This window comes from Aedes albopictus, chromosome 2 (genome assembly GCF_035046485.1).
Source record: "Aedes albopictus strain Foshan chromosome 2, AalbF5, whole genome shotgun sequence".
Taxonomy (NCBI): Eukaryota; Metazoa; Arthropoda; class Insecta; order Diptera; family Culicidae; genus Aedes; species Aedes albopictus.
In genome coordinates, this window is record NC_085137.1 from 224,046,975 (window position 1) to 224,070,728 (window position 23,754).

General features: G+C 41.8%; 1 protein-coding gene across 1 annotated transcript; it reads left to right on the forward strand.

The window, feature by feature from the left end:
• The first annotated feature begins 1,749 nt into the window (after positions 1–1,749).
• LOC109433120 (facilitated trehalose transporter Tret1) lies at positions 1,750–23,121 on the forward strand. Its single transcript, XM_062851203.1, has 9 exons — positions 1,750–2,067; positions 10,295–10,527; positions 10,592–10,722; positions 10,786–10,978; positions 11,035–11,188; positions 11,272–11,486; positions 22,246–22,446; positions 22,618–22,683; positions 22,868–23,121. The coding sequence occupies exons 1-9, from the start codon at positions 2,019–2,021 to the stop codon at positions 23,015–23,017; spliced, it is 1,392 nt and encodes a 463-aa protein (XP_062707187.1). The 5' UTR covers positions 1,750–2,018; the 3' UTR covers positions 23,018–23,121.
• Positions 23,122–23,754: the final 633 nt, after the last annotated feature.

A 23,754-nucleotide genomic window follows, 5' to 3' on the forward strand; every position in this document is an offset into this window, starting at 1 on the left:
CCATTCATACGCTCTGACTCCAGTTTCCGGCAATGACAACATTGTGCTCTTTGGTATGGGTAGATCATTCTATTGGTTCAAACGCATGAGATCCAAACTGTCCAAAATAAAAGTTCTATAACCAAAAAAAATCATAAATAATCATAATTTTCCATAAATAATTGATTTTTGGGCATTAGGAAAACGTCAAAAATGCAATAAATAAATCAACAATGGACTACCCGCTTTGCGCGCAGCCACAGTTGATCAGCAGGAGTAAATCAATTTAATTTTGTATGGCGAAATGCATCTAAACTTGAATTACTTGAAATACAAAGCTTTTCCCGAAAAAATATTTGGTAGGCTTAATAGTGGTCACCATTGTGCACAACCACTACCAAATATTTTTTCGAATAATGTGTTCCACTTTGAAGAATTTGCCTTTAGATGGTATTCGCCATACAATATTTTTGCGATTTACTTTTAGCGATTTTTCGCGCATAGAAGCTAGCGCCACATTGGTCGATGCGGAGAGTAGGAAAACAGCCGATGTAGATAATTCATTGGAATAGAAAAAAGTATTTTTCTACAAAAAAATGGAAATTTTCCATAAATAAATCCGATTTTGCCATAATAAATTTGAAATTTCACCATAAAAAATACCGAAAAGCATTAAAAATTAAAAAAAAATCAATAAATAAATGACTAAATAAGCCATGAAAAGAAAATGCAGGAAAATAAGAGGCAATCAAATGCTGAATCGTACTTATATGACTGAAGCAACTGAAAAGACGACATAACAATGTGTGCAATTTACCGAGCAATTGCTTGCTGTCCTCGCTATCGCTTGTTGGACCTAGAAAAGGGATAACATCTAGGATGTTTGCATTATACCGGGCAAATTCTTGGATCTGTGGTTTGCCTAAGGCCGAATCGACGCAGAACTTCAAGCGGCCTTCTGTCGCCTTAGTTCCTCAATCCTCTATGCGGCTTCCCCGCATGGCTTATACCATTTTTTGGCTAAAATGCATTTAAGTTTACTGCCCTTTAGTTAACATTTATTGATAATTTCGTTTTTTCGTTTATCGCATTTTTTTAATTTTTTATTGCTCTCTCTCGATATTTTTTTTATTGTAAATTTTCTTATTTGTTATGAAAAAAATCGGTTTTATTTCTGGAAAATTCCAATTTTGTCATGCTCATTTATTGATTCATTTTTGACTTATATTTTATTGCCCACGTATCAATTATTTATGGAAGATTTTGATTTATTTATGTTTTTTTTTTTATTTGTATATAGAACATTTGCTTTTCTATTACTGAATACCCCCCCGGTTCTTCACTGGGAGTTTTAGAACCGTTTATGAAGAATACACTCTTTTCAATGTGTCATTAACATTTTAGCCATTGGATAGACATTGTTTAAAAGTCCAGCAAACTTTCCCCTGTTGAACCGTTCGCAACAATCAATGGATGGTTGGTTCGATTTATCAGAATGATTTGAATGCAAATATCTGTTTTCATAATAGCCATTAAAAACTGTTCACTAATTGAATTCTGTGTGTTGCTACGAGCTTAAAATTCGCACACCCGAATGAGTAATTTCTATAATTGCCACTTACTAGCACATTTCATTATCTTCATGATCCCAGGCCAGCATTGGCAACGTGGTAAGGTTACGGGCTATATCCTTCCCTTGATATCTGCAAAGCCGCCACACCTATCACACAATTCAACACCACACGGACCGTAACGTGGCAGCAGAAGCAGAACCGTGATATTCTCACCGCATTCAGAAAGAAAGCATTCGTCCATAAACGGTATATCCATAAATTAGTCTAATCTCTTCAAACAGCTTCTGTTTGTAGGCACACGGTGCAGGGCCAGTGTTTGCTCATTACACTACCGGACCAGATACGGACTGCTGGCGCTTAATCGCGATCAAGGTAGGGTTCAGTCCACTGGAGGTTGCCAAGGTGTATCGTGGAAAGTTTGTCGATTAGGGAAAAGTGTTGAAGTTTTGGGATCTAGCAAAAAATATGGATTCCTCGAGTAGTGCACGAAATCAATACTTGGCCACCTTATGCCGTAAGTAGTCATTGGTGTAAATGTCAGATCACGGCGTGTGTATGGGAAAGGTTTATAACAAAAAAATAGGCATTGTCAAATTTTTCGCTATTCAAAAATAGAGGCTTTCAGCTTTCATTTGCACGGTCCCTCAAAAAAATCCACCGAGGGATCTCGAACAACTTTTTCAGAATACTGTTTTTCCCCATACAAAATGAACGGTTCCAAATTAATCCCTATTTCTACTTAACAAACATACCCAATTTTTGTATGAAAAACCTCCCCCGATGGAATATTTCGATGATGGGCTTGAATGAAAGCTAGAAGCGTCAACTTTCACGTAACGTAAAAATTAGCGATGCTTATTTTTTTGTAATAAATTTCTTCTACCAGACACAGCGTGAGATACGTAAAAAAGTATACTCAGTTCAAAGTTTAATAAACATTCATTGAGTATAAAAAATTGGAAAATAAAACATAAGGTTGCATTATACTACCAGCAAATTTTCGATTAGAATCGATAATCTTGTTAAAGGTAAAAGAAACACTAAATATCTTATGCTAATGACATTGCCTGTTATATTATCAGCGTAGAGATAAATGCCCCTTCAGGGTAAAGTCTCTATAAAAAAATATCAGCGATGTACAGGCAAGCATACATAACAATGGTGAAATTTTCATTGACCACACTTTTAACAATCATTTTGAGTTCACTTAGTTAAAAATATAACAACCGGAGGCGGTCTGCGTAACGTTTTACTTGCGATTTGATGTTTCACACTAGCGCATTCACGCTTTGTTGCACGAAATCCCCACAGAAATTTCTTCTGGGATTCCTTTAAGGGTTCCTCCAAATATTTTTTTGAACTTCCTTTCCAAAATCCTTCCGGGATCATCCCAGAGATTCCACCCACGTGTTTTAGATTTCACCCAGGGTTTACCAAAGATTTCTTTCGGCATTTTTGCCAAGATTTCTTCAACGATTTACCCTAAAATCCCTTAATCAATTCTTGCTGGAATTCTTTTCGAAATTCATGCTAGAATTCCTCTTTTTTAATAATCTTTATTGGTATCTTAAACAATTATTTCATTTATCGACACTAAAACTAGATATTTTGTGTATGGTTACACACTATCATCCTAATTCAGTGAAACAAATTTAAGCTTTTATCAAATTTTGTAATAACATATTACATTGCATATTTACAAGCATTATTTTTAACCTGTGTGTCAGAAATACATTTTTTTCTTAGTTAAACTCTAGACTAACTAAAACTAATCAAATAAAGAGCTTATAGTAACAATAGAAGATGGCACCGATTTTTGTCGAAAATTTGAAATGATTTTCATTGACATCTGTTCTGGAGATGAAACCCATTAGCCAGGGAGGTTACTTAAAATCATTTTTAGAATTTTACTTGGAAACCTTCGAAGTTGCTTCTCTCTGGTATTGCAACAGCTCGACCATATTGGGACAGTGTACAACATGGCCGGTCAGAAAATGTTTATACATAAAAAAAATATTTTTGCTGCAAGGTTTCGATTTTCTGTTTTCTGCAAGTGGGTATAAAGACTAAATGTATTTATTGCACCTACAAATGATACTCAAAATAACTGGGACAGGTAAAATTTTCACTTTTCAAAAAATGTTCAACGCGCTGTAACTTTTTGAAAAGGGCATCAAATATTCTCAAATTTTTACTGTAAGTTCATCAACTAGTTGTGTATTAGTGGTCAAAATTTGGAAAAGATCGGGCCATTTTTCACAAAGTTATAAAGGTTCTAGAAAAAGGTATAATTATTCGATAGCCAACTTTGAGCTGTTATATCTCCGGATTCAATGATCCGAATGCAATTAAATTTTGTTCATTCATGACTTATATAATGAGCTATTAAAAACATTTGACTAAACTTAAAATTCTTCACACGAAAGAAAATTATTTCGATTAGTTTATTTTTCTAATATAGCAACAATTTATCCAAAACTTCATCATCGTTTCAAAATTCGAGATAGTAATTATAGTTCATATAAATTCCCTCTAATTGAATTGAATATATTTATGGTTCAAAGGAAAACAACCGAATAGCCGGCATTAAATTGAAAAAGTAATGGGATGCATATGAAAAATTGATAAATTTACTGAAAAAACATGGAATAAATGAAATCACCATAACTTTTTTTCTTATTATTAATTTTAAATCAAGTCAACTGCTTTTTAAAGTTCATTATATAAATTTCATTGCATTCGGTTCATTTAATCCGGAGGTATAACAGCTCAAAGTTGGCTATCGAATAATTATACCTTTTCTAGAAACTTTATAACTTCGTGTAGAATGGATCCATCTTTTCTAAATTTGAAACACTGATACACAACTAGTTGATGAACTTACTAAAAATTTGAGAATATTTGATGCCCTTTTCGAAAAGTTACAGTGAGTTGAATATTTTTTGAAAAGTGAAAATTTTACCTGTCCCAGTTATTTTGAGTATCCCCTGTAATCGGAATCCCAGCCAACCACATATCGTAAATCATTGTGTGGAAAAAATCGTATATTTTCATATATTGAATCAGAATCGTATAATAATATGTATATTTGTTGACAATGATTGCGTCAAATCGCATTTCATGCCAAATTAAATTTTAATTGCGATTTTGTTTCATATAGTCGTCTCCGACCATAAAAGGTGCGAGATACTATCGGTAGGATCGCACAGAGTCGGATAGAATCGTGAAAAAAACATACATTCTTAGTGTCAAGTTGCAAGTTCGCTAGCATCGTTTATATGATTTCTTTGAATCGAGGAAATCGTCGCTTCACATCGTATAAGAATCTGCTAAATCGAGCTTGCTACCTAAAGGTATGATCAAAATCGGTGAAATCGTATACAACCATAACAATGTTGTATATTGATCGTTTGCGTCACACTTGCGTCGTATACGAAGTGAACGAAATCGTAGAATTCGTATATTGATTTTTACAGTCGCATATGATTGTTACTGCACTTTTAATAGTCGAATCTTAATCTCGGAAATCGTAAATGGTTTTGTTTACATAATTGTATGACGGAGAAAAAGAAAAAAAAATGTATTCATCACAAATTTGTATTTTTGTTGTTGTTGACACATTCCAACCATGGTAGCAATAATTTCAACCAAATATATAGGTTTTCATACTATTTATATACAGCAGATGACTTACAATAAGTGATGTATAGATTCCAACAACGATGTCAATTCCGGGCCTCTTGCACGGCACCACTTTTGGTGCCACTAAATGCACAACAACAACGCTCCCACCACAAGTCTCGCACCGTATCATGCTATTTTTTTTTCGTTTCATGCCATTCACTTTGAACTCTCTGTTTCCAACTTGGCAATATAGCCAATACAGATAACGCGCAGTTATCAATCAAAGGACCTAAGTTCAATTCCCATCAAACACCAATTGTTTTTTTTTACTTGAAAATCTTGAGTCGTATATCGGTACACTCAATCGTAATAAGATCATGCAAATCGTATATTTAGACGGAGAAAATCGGCGAAATCGTAGAATTTTTTCGAGAAATCGTAAATCATGTTAGATGAAAACGCAGTAATCGTATATATGTTTCTATATGGCTTCCACGTTAGTATGTATATGCCTGTTTCGTGCATTGAATACGATTTCTTTGGTGCTATATATGTGTGACTATTTCAGTAGCAAATTCGATATAGAAACCAAATTGCTGGCTGGGATATTTTCTATGTGGGTTTTAAAAGTTAAGTTCTTATCTAATAGAACGTTTCAAATAAAGAGCTCTTGGCGTATGTGGAGTTTTGGAAGCATTGGAAGAAATCTGACAAGCAGACTTCGCCCCTCGGCTGAAATACCCGTGTCAACTGCAAATAAAGATTGTTAACATCCCTGAGGCAAAGCAGGTAAGTCGGGGGTAATTCTAGGATTCCTCGATTGCTCGTTCCAGGTTTTATCTCATTTGGAGATTTCTCCTACAATTCATTCGGTGAATCCTCCATGATTGATTCCTCCTTGTATTACTTTTGGGATGTTTTACGGCATTTCATCAGGGATTCTGTGTGGTACTGAATCTGCATTGTTATTCGACTAGACTTCCGATGCTCGCTAGTAGCACATGGTCTGCCAAATGCACACCAAGCAATCTAGTAGGCGTCGACTGTCGTCGCGTCACTACTTCGTGAACGTCAAAGTGTAAACACAAGTTACTTCCTAGGGTCACCCGCTTGTCCACAATAATTCCAAGCTCCACAGATTCCACCCTAGAGCTCCATCATTGCTCACGGGATTCCTTTAGGATTTTTTTGGGATACTTTCCTGTACTACTCCCAAAATTGTATCAGAGATTCCTCAACGATTATTCCTGACTTCAGGGTTTTTTTCAAGTTTTCTTCCTGAAAACCCCTCTGGATTTTTTTCAGACTTCCTTCTAAGATCTCGTCCCTAATTTATCTTTGGATTTCTTCAATGGTTTCTCCCGAAATTCGTACCGGGCTTAATATGGAGTATTTTTCGAGATTCCATCAGCGATTCCTCTAGGATTTTTCCTGGGTTTTCTTCTGGGATTCTGTCAGATATTTCTTTCGAATTTATTTAAGGAATTCCCCCCTAAAATGATTCTTTTAAATCTCCTGAAATTTCGTCATACAATTTTGCCAGATTTCATTTAAAAATTGCTCCTAAGATTCATTTAGAGATTATTTCAAAGAATCTTCCGCCGATTTCTTTAGAGATTACTCTCGAGATTTCAACTGACATTCCATCATTGATTTCTCCCTGGATTCCCGTCTTTTTGGCGTAACTTCCCAAGCGTTACATATTCTGCTTCTCAGTAGAGTGTTCTATGAGCACTTAAGAAATGACTGCGTCAGTACAGCAGGGAGCAACCGTGAGCTAACACTCACGTTGAGGAAAGTTAACCCTTAACAACCCGGGACGATTCTTTCTGACTTCAAATGGATCGTTCTCCAAAACTAGGGCACCAAATTGCATTCGGTGCCATCAAGGGGAAGAGTGTATCTTAACAATGGTTTGGCGGGGATCCCCCTATGACCCTCCCCCCTTTTCTGCGGGCGGATCTAAGTGTGGCATGATCCATAATATTACCATATCATCATAATTTCGACTGGAAAACAGCATGTTATTGTCGTTGTTAGTGACAGATTATTCTATACATGTAATTTCGGACCTAATTAGGTCAACCGGTCATGCGGTGGCCACAGAACAGGTTCTGGAGACCTTGGAATCTCCGGTCGAAATGGCAATTTTTCGATTCCCCATCATGCGACACCTCAAATTACTCAGAATGTCGCGCGTAATCCAGTAAAACGAAGAAAAGTAATTTTGATTGATTCTGATCACCCGGAACAGGTTCTGGAGACCTTAGAATCTCCGGTAGATGTGGCCATTTTTCGATTTCAAATTAATTCCACCAAGCAACACCACAAATTTTGCAGAATGCCGCGCGTAATTCAGAAAAACAAAGAAAAATGATTCTAATTGATTCTGGTAATGCGAGGTATGCACTTCAAACGAAATCACTCAAGTAATTTTCGTTCAGTGCATTATTTTTCCGTGACCGGAATGGTCAAGAAATTTGAGTTGACGTTTCGTTTCATCTCCGTACTAGGGTCCGAAATAAAGCGACGCTTTCTCATTTCTTGAGCGATTCTTCGCCTTTCCACGCATCGAGATAGGCCAAGAAATTTCTTGCGATCTGCGTACTACCCATAACCCGAAACAGGTTCTGAAGACCTTGGAATTTCCGCTAGATATGGCCATTTATTGATTCCAAATAAATCCCATCATGCGAAACCTCAAATTTCGCAGAATCCCGCGCGTAATCCAGTTAAACACAGTTAAACAGTTGGTCACCCGGAATGTTCTTAGGATCTTGGAATCTACGGTCGAAAGGTCCATTTTGTGATTCCAAATAAGGCGGTTACAAATATTTATTTCACGTTTTGTCCCACCACTCTTTGACGGTTCGCATAATAAAGCATTTAATCTGAAAAATATTTAAAACTCATCGGATTTGTTAGAGAATTTTCATCAAATCCCGATATTTTCATAAATATTTTTCTATCCGCCCCCTCAGAATGCAAAATCCAGCCAAAAATTTTTGAAGGGGGGGGGGGTAATTCCTCCATGGATTCCACCAGAAAACTACAAAGACTTTTCTCCCGAAACTCATTCAGGAATCCCTCGAGAAATTCCTACAAGGTTTCGTCAATGGATTCCTCCAGGATATTTTCCAGGAATTTCTTGAGGAATTCGTCCTAGGATTCACCCATGAATGTCTCCAGAAATTACTTAAAACATCCTCCAGATTTTCCATTCCTTCAAAATTCTTCGAGAAGTTCCTCCAGACATTTCTCCAGAAATTCATCAAAGAATCAGAATTTCTTCCAGGAATTCCTCCAGAAATTCTCCAAATGTTGCTTCAAGAATTCCTCGAGAAATACCTCCTGGAAGTCCTTCAGAGATTGCCCCAGGAATTTCTTCAAGGACTCCACCGGGAAATCCTTTACATATTTCTGCCTGAATGCCTTCAAAATATCCTCTAGGGATGTGGAGCGGACCTGATGTGATGGTTATAATACTTCACTATCATGCCAAGGACCTGGGATCGAATCCCACTCCCGACAAATTCGCAAAATGTGAGTTCTTCCTTCGGAATGAAGTAGAGCGTGGGTCCCGAGATAAACTAGCGTAGGGTTAAAAATCTCGTTAATACAGATAAAAAAAATCCTCTAAGGATTTCTCCAGGAATTCTTAAACGGATTCTTCCAAAAATCCTAGAGGAATTTCTCCCGGAATTCTTCCAGGAATTCCTCGAGGAATTCCAACAGGGATTCTTCCACGGATTCCTCTAGGAATATCTCCAGGAATTTCTTCAGGAATACCTCCGTTGATTCATTCTTGATTTTTTTCAGAAATCCTCTAAAGATCCTACAGAAATTCTTCCAGGAATTCCTTCACAAATTTCTCAAAGAAACCTCAAATATTTCTCAAGAAATTCCTCAAAGAATGCCTCCAGAAATTTCTCCAGTAATTCCTCCAGAAATTGTTCAAGGAATTCCTCCAAAAATTCCTCCTAAAAATCCTTCAGGAATTCCTCTAGAAATACTTCCTGGAATTCCTCCAGATAATTCTCGAGAAAACCCTATAGGTATTTCTGCCAAAATTCCTCCAAGATTTAGTCTAAGGATCGGATTGCTCCAGAAAATCCTAAAGAAAAATCTCCTGGAAGTCTTCCATGAAATTCTCATGGAATTTCTTGAGAAATTCCTCTAGGCATTTCTCCAGGATTTTTTTCAGGAATTTCTTCAGGAATTCCTCATAAATTTCTCGAGAAATTCATCCAGATAGGATTATTTTATAACCGAAAAATGGCCATTTCTTTCGCAGATTCCAAGGTCCCCAGAACCTGTGCCGAGGTCACCGGGTGACCAGAGTCGATCAAAACATTGTACTGGATCACGCGCGGCATTCTGCAAAATTTGAAGTGTCGCATGATGGGATTTACTTGGAATCGCAAAATGGGCATTTCTACCGGAGATTCCAAGGTCCCCAGAACCTGCTTCGTGGCCACCGGATGACCGGTTGGCCTAATCAGGTCCCAATTTACATGTATAGAATATCCTGTCACTAACAACGACAATAACATGCTGTTTTCCGTCGAATTTATGATGATATGGTAATATTATGGATCATGCCGCACGTAGATCCACCCCGCAGAAAAGGGGGGGGGGGTCATAGGGGGATCCCCGCCAAATCATTGTTATGATACACTCTTCCCCTTGATGATACTTCAAACAGAATGCAATTTGGTGCCCTAGTTTCGAAGAACGAGCCATTTGAAGTCAGAAAGGTCGGACTCACGGTGAACGCGTCGAAAGTTGGTGGAGGAGTTCGTCTACCTAGGGCCTCATAAACCTTTCTTTGATGAAAACTATTATATAATTAAAGACGACCTGAATCTGACCTTATGGAGGATTCAACGTACGGTGAAGATCTGGTTCGTATCTGATGGTTCAACAGATAAGAAGAATTCTTTTCGAAGAATTTACTGAACGATGGAACATAAAGGCGGAGCTCGATGTATTTAAAATGAATTCAAGCGGTTTTTGGAAACCGCACTATCCGGTGAAATTGAAATCAACCTCTAAACTAACGTGGCTTTGTGTCTCGTTTTTTATTCGAAACCTTAAACTCTACTCTAATATTGCAGTTAACCTCCTCTCGATAAGTTACGGCATCTGTTGCGGCTGGACCTCGCCATCGCTACCGGTTCTCCAGTCGTACGAGTCTCCCTTACCTGATGGGCCCATCACCTCCGAGGAAGCATCGTGGATCGGGGCATTCCTGTGCGTTGGAGGCTTTGCAGGAAACATCGTCTCCGGATGGATGGCCGACCGCTTTGGTCGAAAGCTGACCGCTTGTTTGGCAGCGATACCGCAGATTGTACGTTGAAGTGAAATATGAGAATGAGGTGATGTTTAATATTGATAATGTATTTTGCTTTCAGATTGCATGGATTTTGGTAATTACTGCGAAGAATGTGTACTATTTGATGGGTATGCGATTTTTGTTAGGATTTTCCGGTGGAGTTTGTTTCATGATTATTCCAATGTTCATAGCAGAAATCGCTGAGGACAGGTAAGAAACAACAGTGATTGAAATTGCTCACGATTTCAATGTTTCAATGTCCATTTTCAACAGAATCCGCGGAATGCTAGGCTCCACTTTGGTATTTTCCTGCAACTTGGGAATTCTATTGATGTACATTCTTGGTGACTGCCTGCCCTACGCTATGATACCCTGGATACTGCTGGTGTTCCCACTTCTGTTTCTCGCAGGGTTCATACTCATACCGGATACGCCTTACTATTTAATGAGGAGAAATGATTTCGTTGTATTATTAGAATACCAGGAAATTATTTCCCCAATAACTGTTCCATTAAATTCCAGAAATCGGAAAACTCCCTCAGATTCTACCGCGGCTATCATGCAAGGGCAGAAAATGTTTCCAATGAGTTTAAAATAGAGCTGGTGAAACTAAAGGACTCATTATACGGCGATAAACATAACCAACCGGAGGCTCATATTACATTCCACGATCTAGGTACATACATGTCAAATAAGTTAATTTTATACACTTTTTCATCCAACGTCACCATTGATTGATCCTTTGTTCTGCTATTCCAGTGGCCGGTCATGCCAGGAAAGCATTCCTGATTGGAATCAGTCTGATGGCACTCAATCAGTTCTGCGGTTGCTTCGCGATGCTCAATTACACGGCTTCTATTTTCAGTGAATCGGGATCAACACTGTCAGCGAACATGTCCGCCATTGTGATTGGTTCGATTCAAATGGTTGGGTCCTACTTTTCCACGGTGCTGGTCGAGCGGGCCGGACGAAAGGTAGGTTTTCTAGTTTCCGGAAACATTAAATAGGTTTGTATTGTGTGAAAATTGATTCAATCCGATTTTGATCATTATAATTGTGTCCATGTTCAGTTTGTATCAGTCGATTTTCGGAAAAGTTTTCTTTCTCATATCACTTGTATATTGATGTACTAATTGAATGGAAAATATTTTAAAAACGATATAAATATTGTATATGCACTCCACCTGTAACTTGTGCTGCAACAGGAATCTAGTCCAGTTTTCTGTGTTTATGTATGTGTAGTAAGCTACGTGATCCAGTAAGATTGCACCAGTAGTTTACAATGTTGACTGTTGAGTTTTTGTTAGATAATGATGCACCTAGAATCTAAGATGCAAATCTAAGAACTGATGATATTGCGTGCTCACAACCGCTGATGCACGTGGGAGGGACGTGTGGTTTCACCGTCAACCCCCAAGGGACCCCATACCATGCCAAGGGTTCACAAGTACAATCTAGGGGCATGACAAAGAGCAAACATGGAGTACCACGCGACACGGTAAAGGCTGGGTATGCTGCGCAATTCAGATCCCATTGTGATCCACTAGCCTCTGCCCAGCAACTCCTATCTCTATCTCCTTGTGGTACCGGCCAGAAATTACGAGCAACCTTAGGGAAGATCGGGTAACCAACCCCGGTGGGAACTTTGATCGTAGGCTGACAGGGAAAAAGGGGTTTGCATCTGAAAACATGAGCGTCTGTTCTCCAGGGAGAACAACTCACAACAGCGTCTGATCCCCATGTTAGGGGCGGCTGAACAACGTCCGAGTGCCAGGGAAGGACTGAAAGCTCAACTGTGCACTACACAGAAAAAAATATGTAATCAAAATTCAGCTAGAAATCATGCACATAAAGGGAATGCTAGAGTTAGTGCATTTTTACATGAGATATAATGATATAATATAATGGTAATCACATTACCATCGTGTAAATTTCCGCCAACCATCGCGTAAACCATCATGGACTACAACCTGTTTCGTGACCCTTAGCAGACATTTACACGATTGTAACGTAATTGTACATGATACCTCATGTAAATATGCACTAACTCTAGCATTCCCTTTATGTGCATTATTTCTAGCTGAATTTTACATGAATGTTTTTTTCTGTGTATGGTTCTCCGGAAAGTAGGGGGTTGGTGTCAGGCCCTACGAGCCAGCCGTAAAAACCCATTGTAACGGAAAATCAGCAACGAACCGAGACCAACGGCAACGACCCCAGCGAACAAAAAAATACTTGCGATTGGAAACTCGGTACGTGGAACTGTCGATCTCTCAACTTCATTGGGAGCACCCGTATACTCGCCGATCTACTTAAGGACCGCGGATTCGGCATCGTAGCGCTGCAGGAGGTGTGTTGGACAGGATCCATGGTTTCATCGAGATGGGTGATATGTAGAGGCGCCAGATCGGTTGGTGGCCGATCGACGAAAGAATGTGCAGGCTGAAGATCAAGGGCCGATTCTTCAACTTCAGCATAATAAACATGCACAGCCCACACTTCGGAAGCACTGATGATGATAAGGACGCATTTTACGCGCAGCTCGAACGCGAGTACGACAGCTGCCCAAGCCACGATGTCAAGATCATCATAGGAGATTTAAACGCTCAGGTAGGCCAGGATGAGGAAGTCAGACCGACGATTGGAAAGTTCAGCGCCCACCAGCAGACGAACGAAAACGGCCTGCGACTCATTGATTTCGCCGCCTCCAATAACATGGCCATACGTAGCACCTTTTTCCAAAATAGCCTCCCTTATCGTTACACCAGGAGATCACCACAGCAGACGGAATCTGAAATCGACCACATTCTGATTGACGGACGGCACTTCTCCGACATTATTGACGTCACAACCAATTGTGGCGCCAACATCGACTCCGACCACTATCTGGTGATGGTCAAACTGCGCCCAAAACTCTCCGTCATCAACAATGAACGGTACCGGCGACCGCCACGATACAACCTTGAGCGACTCAAACAACCGGAAGTCACCTCTGCATACGCGCAGAATCTAGAGGTCGCGTTGCCAGACGAGGGCGAGCTAAATGAGGCCCCTCTAGAGGACTGCTGGAGTACAGTGAAAGCAGTCATTAACGACGCAGCCGAAAGCACCATCAGGTACGTGGAACGGAATCGGCGGAACGAATGGTTCGACGAAGAGTGCAGAACGGTTTTGAAGGAGAATAACGCAGCGTGGGCGGTTATACTGCAGCAAGGGACCCGAAAGAACGTGGAATGTTACAAACAGAAGCGGAAACAGCAGACCCACCTCTTTCGGACTGGTGGTTAATGCCTCAAAAACAAAGTACATGCTGGTAGGCGGAACCGAACACGACCGGATCCGTCTGGGTAGTAATGTTACGATAGACGGGGATACTTTCGAGGTGGTGGAGGAATTCGTCTTCCTCGGATTCTTACTGAAGGCTGATGTGGCATACCAGTTTAGCACCCTATGCGCAGAGATGCGAATCGTCAGCATTCGCGCATCATCGAACCCCACGACCCAACCGCGACAACAATATTCGCGCTCCATCAGACATCGCGACTTCGCGACGTCGCGACGCGCACGTCGTCGGTCGTCAGCGATACGAAGACTCGAGCCGGTCCGTCAGCAGAGACCGCGCCGCCGACGATCGTCCTCTTTCGCATCGCAGCAACCGGGCAGCAAGCACGTGTCATCCAAAACAGGCTGCAGGCAATTTTGCGGCAATCGGCCGAATCTGTAGTGCGGAAATTTACATTGGTGATCCTGCCAGGTTTGCTGCTTAAAGTTTTAAGAGCAAATAAATTGTGAAGGCCGAAAACATATTCCAATATAAGCTAAATGGTAAGCATATTTGGTGGAAGTGATTTTTTTTTTTCATACTCGCAAAGTAATGCTATTTGATTGTGCAATGACGCTGAAGAGCAAGAGAGGTTATGAGTGCTGATTGAAAAAAATGAAATGAGCCACACATGGACTTGTGTGAGGATCCGGCGCGATTGGAGTTCCGCCGGGGGGAAATGGAAAAATTCACACATGGACTTGTGTGAGGATCTGGCGCGATTGGACTTCCGCCGGGGGGAAATGGAAAAATTCACACATGGACTTGTGTGAGGATCTGGCGCGATTGGACTTCCGCCGGGTGGAAGTGAAAAGAACCACACATGGACTTGTGTGAGGATCCGGCGCGATTGGAGTTCCGCCGGGGGGAAATGGAAAAATTCACACATGGACTTGTGTGAGGACCTGGCGCGATTGGACTTCCGTCGGGGGAAGTGAAAAGAACCACACATGGACTTGTGTGAGGATCTGGCGCGATTAGAGTTCCGCCGGGGGAAAATGAAAAAAATCCACACATGGACTTGTGTGAGGATCCGGCGCGATTGAACCTCCGCCGTGGGGAAGTGAAAAGAACAACACATGGACTTGTGTGAGGATCCGGCGCGATTGGAGTTCCGCCGGGGGAAAATGAAATGAGCCACACATGGACTTGTGTGAGGATCTGGCACGATTGGAGTTCCGCCGGGGGAAAAAGAAAAAATCCACACATGGACTTGTGTGAGGATCCGGCGCGAACTTCCGCCGTGGGGAAATGAAAAGAACCACATGGACTTGTGTGAGGATCCGGCGCGATTGGAGTTCCGCCGGGGGGAAGTGAAAAGAACTACACATGGACTTGTGTGAGGATCCGGCGTGATTGGAGTTCCGCCGGGGGGAAATGAAAAAAACCACTCATGGACTTATGTGAGGATCTGGCGCGATTGGAGTTACGCCGGGGGAAAATGAAATGAGCCACACATGGACTTGTGTGAGGATCCGGCGCGATTGGAGTTCCGCCGGGGGGAAATGGAAAAATTCACACATGGACTTGTGTGAGGACCTGGCGCGATTGGACTTCCGTCGGGGGAAGTGAAAAGAACATGGACTTGTGTGAGGATCTGGCGCGATTAGAGTTCCGCCGGGGGAAAATGAAAAAATCCACACATGGACTTGTGTGAGGATCCGGCGCGAACTTCCGCCGTGGGGAAGTGAAAAGAACCACATGGACTTGTGTGAGGGTCCGGCGCGATTGGACTTCCGTCGGGGGGAAGTGAAAAGAACCACACATGGACTTGTGTGAGGATCTGGCGCGATTAGAGTTCCGCCGGGGGAAAATGAAAAAATCCACACATGGACTTGTGTGAGGATCCGGCGCGAACTTCCGCCGTGGGGAAGTGAAAAGAACCACATGGACTTGTGTGAGGGTCCGGCGCGATTGGACTTCCGTCGGGGGGAAGTGAAAAGAACCACACATGGACTTGTGTGAGGATCTGGCGCGATTAGAGTTCCGCCGGGGTAAAATGAAAAAATCCACACATGGACTTGTGTGAGGATCTGGCACGATTGGAGTTCCGCCGGGGGAAAAAGAAAAAATCCACACATGGACTTGTGTGAGGATCCGGCGCGAACTTCCGCCGTGGGGAAGTGAAAAGAACCACATGGACTTGTGTGAGGGTCCGGCGCGATTGGACTTCCGTCGGGGGGAAGTGAAAAGAACCACACATGGACTTGTGTGAGGATCTGGCGCGATTAGAGTTCCGCCGGGGGAAAATGAAAAAATCCACACATGGACTTGTGTGAGGATCTGGCACGATTGGAGTTCCGCCGGGGCAAAAAGAAAAAATCCACACATGGACTTGTGTGAGGATCCGGCGTGATTGAACTTCCGCCGTGGGGAAGTGAAAAGAACCACATGGACTTGTGTGAGGGTCCGGCGCGATTGGACTTCCGTCGGGGGGGAGTGAAAAGAACCACACATGGACTTGGGTGAGGATCTGGCGCGATTAGAGTTCCGCCGGGGGAAAATGAAAAAATCCACACATGGACTTGTGTGAGGATCCGGCGTGATTGAACTTCCGCCGTGGGGAAGTGAAAAGAACCACACATGGACTTGTATGAGGATCAGGCGCGATTGGAGTTCCTCCGGGGGAAAATGGGAAAAGTCACACACGAACAGCGACATCGGAGTGTGAAGATCGGTACGAGAATAAAGTATTGTCGGTAAATTAAAAAAATCCAGACGTTATGCACGTGGTTGTGCTTTTGATTGAGTGCTCGTATTGAAGAGTATCTTATGCATGTGGATTACCGTCAGAAGATGCAGATCGAAGCTCGAGAAGTGCCAGCTCAATGTTCATAAATCCGCATACATGGACTTGTGTGCGCAATTTCAGACGCGATTGGACTACCGTCGATATTGTATGGGAATTCATTTCTTGATTTTAACTATAAGCTACAGGATGCTCACGTGTATTCATGTTCGTACGACTTGCGACAACGACAGCTTGTTGTGACTCCTTAGAAAGAAACCCAGTGGACGTGATTATGCGTCCGCCTTTGTGGTGTACTGATAGCCTCGGATGTGCTTGGAGAGTCACCGAAATAAGAAGTATCTCGGATTGAGAAACTATGGAAAATATAAAAGTTACTGTTCAATTTTTATAGATTCGAAAATCACGGAGTTGTTGGAAAGCATTGAATGCTTCTTTCACAAGTTGAACGTGTCCTATAATGTTGAAATTAGGTAGCGACATTAGTAATTTTGGCGAATTGTGAGTATCCCAGACGACTCGATTCGCGCTGCAGATGAAGGAAAATTTCTGTTAAACGAAAAAAAAAACTCAACTGGTCCACCAGATGTTTCATGTTGTGGTTTCTAAGGGTTGTAATTATGAGGTGATATTGCGGACCGATTGGACAACCATCTGAATAAGAACGATTTCGCTTAGAAAAGATTTTGTGTCAATTTAATATTCTAGGGCGAGTTTTGTTTCACGATGAAAGGTACATTTCGTTGAAAAAAATCAAGAAAAAGCAACAATGTGGTAGCAACCGGACATAAAACTAGTACATGAACCTACATATAAAGACTTTAACACATCATTCATTTACGTCTAAGTTTGCATTTTTAAAGTTTTTCAATGGGGAATCTGTCAAACTACTGCCACGCAAAGGCATACGCAATTAGATTGCTAATACATGCTCAGTAACATTTTTTTTAATAAAAGGCAATGTTGAAAACAACTTGTATAAATTCGCGAATTAAAATCGATCAACAGATTATGTCATTGAAATTCCTGTTAGGTATGAATCACTTAACACGGGCATTTTGAAACATGGACAATCGGCAGAATAATTATGTTTCAAACAAAACCGTGCATGGAATAATGACATATTTAAGGTGAAACGGGACGCCGTGTTATTTTTCCTATCTTGCCTCTCTTTCTAACAATTTGCCTCGCGATTTTGAAGATGGTATTCTCGAGTTCTATCGCACTGAAGATGCTGAAAAACAATCAGCATATGCACTGCAAGTGAGCATACACAGTGATAGGTTTTTGTTGCAAAATATGAAGTAGAATCTGAGATTACCATCTTAGTAGCAACAGAGCAATGGCGGATATTTCCCCGACCGTCCCGTCCGCCCTTAAGGATTCTCAAATAAATGCTTTGTTCGTATTAATAAATACTCCTTTTCAATTTAAAATTGTAAATGTGTTCCAAGAACACAAAGTTGTTGAGAAGCAGTCGTTCCAGTGAGAACGTAGAGCCACAAAGAAAAAGAAGAAGAAGAAGAACCATGACAGCAACTAGAGACATCACAAAGCTAAATTAAAAGCTATGGTTCGTGAGGACAAGCGAAGGCGGAAGAAGCATCCTGAGTAACGTTATGATTGAATGTTAATATAGAGTGAAGGAAGAGTCGATATTCAACCTACATAGAAATGCAGTAATGGAGGAGTATAATGCATTTGGTCAAACCATAGTCGTCTCTAAATGACGAGATGCGGTTCCAACCATGCGAAAGGGCCCTTCCGGTGTTCTGCAAGTGAGAAACAAGTGCAGGTTTATCCAAAAAACGTACAGGACCTCGAAGAAGCAAATTTTAACAGCTAAGAAGTAAAATTTTTGAATATAACTGGCACACGACTCTTAGGTTCATTAGATCGTCTGAGATTCTGGAAACGAAATGTTTCTGTTGTTAGTGGGTTTGCCTAGAATCAATTAAATTACCCTGTGTTTTAGTAAATCAATAGGTTGTCGAAATAATATTCCAGACGCCTTCATATGCCATATACAATATGTAGCTGGGAGATGGTAACCTTTTTTTTGTGTGTTTTTTTGTCGAGAGGAGAAGGAAGATGTGGCATACCAGTTTAGCACCCTATGCGCAGAGATGCGAATCGTCAGCATTCGCGCATCATCGAACTCCACGACCCAACCGCGACAACAATATTCGCGCTCCATCAGACATCGCGACTTCGCGACGTCGCGACGCGCACGTCGTCGGTCGTCAGCGATACGAAGACTCGAGCCGGTCCGTCAGCAGAGACCGCGCCGCCGACGATCGTCCTCTTTCGCATCGCAGCAACCGGGCAGCAAGCACGTGTCATCCAAAACAGGCTGCAGGCAATTTTGCGGCAATCGGCCGAATCTGTAGTGCGGAAATTTACAGCTGACAACAACGTGTGCCGTGAAATAAGGAGGCGCATCATCAGTGGAAGTCGGGCCTACTACTCCAGAAGAAACTGCGGTCGAAACAGATTCACCCATGCACCAAATGCACCATGTGCAAAACGCTAATAAGACCGGTGGTCCTCTACGGACACGAGACATTGACCATGCTCGAGAAGGACCTGCAAGCACTTGAAGTTTTCGAGCGACGCGTGCTTAGGACGATTTTCGGCAGTGTGCAGGAGAACGGTGTGTGGCGGGGAAGGATGAACCACGAGCTCGCTGCACTTTACGGCGAACCCAGCATCCAGAAGGTGGCCAAAGCCAGAAGGATACGGTGGGCAGGGCATGTGGCAAGAATGCCGGATAACAACCCTGCAATGCTGGTGTTTGCTACTGATCCGGTTGGCACAAGAAGGTGTGGAGCGCAGAGAGCTCGATGGGCGGACCAGGTGGAGCGTGACCTGGTGAGCATTGGGCGCGACAGAGGATGGAGAGCGGCAGCCACAAACCGAGTATTGTGACGTACTATCGTTGATTATGTCTTGTCTTAACCTTCCGTAACTCGCGCGGTTGACTACCTGCGTCAGCACCTCGCTAATGCTGAGTACAAAAAGCGAGATTTTTTCAACGTGTTGTACAAAATACAACAGCGCGATCGTTCGAAGGTTAAATGTGATGTTGAACAAATAAATGTATATGTATGTATAAGAGGTGATCCATACCGGTGCCCTGCGGTTGAAATTGACCCTTACAGCAATTAAGTGGCCGCGGGGAGAACATCCTGGTAGCGTTGCTGTCGTGGCGTCGGCCTACTGAGTTGGATCCGAGCCCACGGCTGGAAAGGCGTCCCCGGTAAAGACCGAGGCAGGTGGACTGGCAGTAACTCCTTCTGGTACTAGCTAATAGGGCCTGAATCTTCAGCAAGTGAAAACGCGTTCGAGTATATCCAGACTTAAGAGCGACAATAACAGCCCTATTCTATCTTTTAATGTTTAGGGGAAGGTGGGGTAATATGCACCCCCTAAGCAAACGTGGCCCTATAACTAAGATTAAGATGATTTTATGGGTGTCTTGCGTTTTGAAAGTTAGTTTACTTATTTGACTAAGACACGCCAACTTTTGGTCCGCGTGATATCAATTTTACCGAATCAAATTAACAATTTAAAAAAGTGTTACGTTTTGGGTGCTGAAAAACTATTGGGGGCAAAACGCACCTTGAGGTGGTGCAATACGACCTCTGGCATTTTCCGCTTTGAATTCTAATGAAATACCAGGCGGCTCCATCTTACTATTTACGGCAGCAAATGGAAGGTGTAGGAGGCGGATGGTAGTTACACTAAAACCTCTTTTTATGCATGTTTTTTTTATGCACTTTTAATTTATGCACCTTTTTTTATGCCCTGCATAAAAAGAGGGAGAGCTACTCAGAACCAAAATTGTGCATAAGAATATTTAATAATGACAGGAACTATTGCAACGGCGACCGGGGGTGTTTACAGATGAGAGCAAAGGAAGGTTACAGGTTCGTTTTTGGGTGTTTCCGAAGGTCTCATGTGCGTTACATGGGCTCCGAGTGGGTCTTAAGGGGATTTCGGAGTCATTTCAGGAGTCTCAGAGCATTTTAGGCTGGTTTCAAAGCCGTTATGGAGGCGTTTTTAGGGGATTTAGTTTAGGAGGATTTTTTTTATACATTTCAAAATGTTTCAGAGCATTTTCGGCGTGATTCAGAGGCGTTACGAAAGCGTTACGGACGAGTTTTCGGGGTGTTCGGAGCCTCTCAGGTGCGTTACATGGGGTCCGAGGGGGTTTAAGGGGGATTTTGGAGGCATTTTAAGACGTTTCAGAGCATTTTCGGCGGGATGCAGAGGCGTTACTTAAGCGTTACGGAAAAGTTTTCGGGGTGTTCGGAGCTTCTCAGGTGTGTTACATGGGGTCCGAGGGTGTTTAAGGGGGATTTTGGAGGCATATCAAAATGTTTCAGACCATTTTCGGCGTGATTTAGAGGCGTTACGGAAGCGTTACGGAGGAGTTTTCAGGGTGTTAGAAGCCTGTCAGGTGCGTTACATGGGGTCCGAGGGGGTTTAAGGGGGATTTCGGAGGCATTTCAAGACGTTTCAGATCATTTTCGGCGGGATGCAGAGGCGTTACTTAAGCGTTACGAGGAGTTTTCGTGGGGTTCGGAGCCTCTCAGGTGCGTTACATGGGGTCCGAGGATTTAAAAGGGATTCTGGAGGCATTTCAAGACGTTTCAGAGCATTTTCGGGGGATTCAGAGGCGTTACGGTAGCGTTACGAAGAAGTTCTATAGGGTTTCGAAGCCTCTCAGGTGCGTTACATGGGGTCGCCGGGGGGTTCAAGGGGGATTTTTGAGGCATTTCAGGAAGTTTTAGAACAGACTCTGAAATACCCTTAATCGCCCCTCAAACCTCATGCAACGCCCTTTAAAGTCTCCTGAGATCCCTTGAATTGCCCCTAAAGCCCCTTGGAACGCCCCTGAAACCCACTTAATACTATTGAAATACCACAGAATTCTCCTTAATCCCATGAAAACACCAAAAAATCTTGACAGAACACCCTTGTAAGGCTCCTCAAACCCCCCGAAACAACCCCTTAAAATGCCCCTGAAGCCCCTTGGAACCCCCTTTTTGGGCTCTCTGGGAACATTCTGAAAACCCCCTTAGCCCCACCTCATCTGCCCAGGAGCAAGATCTGTTCTCGCAAACTAGATTTTCTAATTTAAGCCCAAACTTAATTTATGCATAAATTTCCCTCTTTTTATGCCTTTTTTAATTTATGCACATTTTTAATTTATGCAGTCCCAGCCATGTGCATAAAAAGAGGTTCCAGTGTAATAGGTTGATTCCATATAATCAGCGCGCAATTGTTTAAATTGCGTGCACTTTAATTTAGACAATCTGTCCAAATGTGGAAAATCATCGTTTTCCACGCTTTTCATTCAAATATTCTTTGCATTTTTGGGCTTGTCCGGCTCAATTTTACGTCTAGTTTGCTTGCAACGGATGCCACTTAACTTATATAATGAAATAGCGTGAGGGCATTTTGCCCCGGGGTGCGTATTACCCCAGGTTACCCTAGAACTAATTATTTCAAATCTCCTCTAACCTACAAATTGAGATCAGAACCGTACACAATATTCAGAAATTCGTTCAACAGTTTTTTTTTTATTTGATTCTATGAACCCGCACAAGATTGGATATCAGCAAATGTAATAATACATTTTCCCAATTATTTCCAGCTCCTACTGATAATCTCGGCCGGTGGCATAGCAATTGGGCAGGCCATCTTTGCCGGGTTCTCCTATGCCAAAAGTCTCGGTCACAACGTGGAATCCTTCGACTGGTTGCCCCTGGTGTGCTTCTCGTTCAGCATCTTCATCGGTTCGGTGGGTGTCCTAACACTGCCGTTCCTGGTTTTGGCCGAGGTGATGCCACAAAAGGTACGTACCCTACGATGAGTGCTCTTTCTTTCTGATGATTCCCTTTTTGTTTAACGAGGCGATTAGAAAACCTCAGCATCTGTTATGTGAGCAGCTAGCCAGCCCGTTACTAATGTGATTGTCTTTTCCATGCTATTTCACGTTGCATCGGTGTTGGCAACGGGTTTCCAGATCAAAGGATTCGCCATCAGCTTCTGCATGGGGATTTTGTGGATTTTTGCCTTCGTTGCAATCAAGGTAAGATGAAAGTTGACCAATTAAAATTTGATTTGTTCTGCGGTTAGGAATAGTTTCAACTTCGTGTCTAAATATATGTAGGGACCGGGAAACGAAACTTAATTTTTCCGACAAAATGAAACTATTTTCCGCCACCGAAAGAAAACAGCAAACGAATAAAAGCTAATTGTGTTCACTTTTGTAGTACTTTTCGACGCTGTTCGACGTGCTTGGAATGCATGGCACAATGATGCTGTTCTCGGTCTGTTCCCTGGTGGGTGCAGTATTCGTTGCGCTTGTTGTTCCGGAAACCAAAGGGAAGAGCTTGGAAGCCATTGCCAAACTAATGAGCTGAAGAAAACGTAAATTAAATGACGACTGTGATTGTTTTATTTAGGTTAATGCAGAAAGAGTGATTTCAAATGCATCTTTTTGATTCATTCATTATTTTAAATCAGAGGCGACTTTTTTTTTCATCTATAGATAGTACGATATCACATTATCATTCCTTAATTATCATTACTATTTATTACCGACACTTTACCATTACTGAGGAATTTGTTTTGCCAAATCATTTCTTGAGCAAAACGTTTATTAAATATATTGATTACGTTGTTGGGGTTAACAATGGATCAAAAGGGCGAGATTGGGTCAAAACATTATCCGAGATATATCATCAAATATTGCGAAAATCGAATCAAAAACTTTATGGTGCCATCCTCGTAGTTGCCAACAGTTGTTGTCGAAAAATTAGGTTTCTAGAGCAATTAGGTAATTTTTGATATATCATCGAAAAAAAGCTTGAAAATAAGGCTTTTCAAAATATCACTTTTAAAGCCCAATTAAACGTCACACTTTTAGGTGGATGAATACTTTTTAGAATCTCAAACTCATAGCCATCATATAGTATTGGTACGTTGTATCAATATTGACTAGAACTTAATTAACTTGCTTTATTGTCAATGCGGAACCAATTCGGTTCCCTTGACCCATTCTCACCCCCTCGAAGGAGTAAGAATTAGTCAATTTTTATACACTTGTGGTTTTTAGGAAAACTGACTGCAAAAATTTTTTTATCATTAGTGCTTGCAT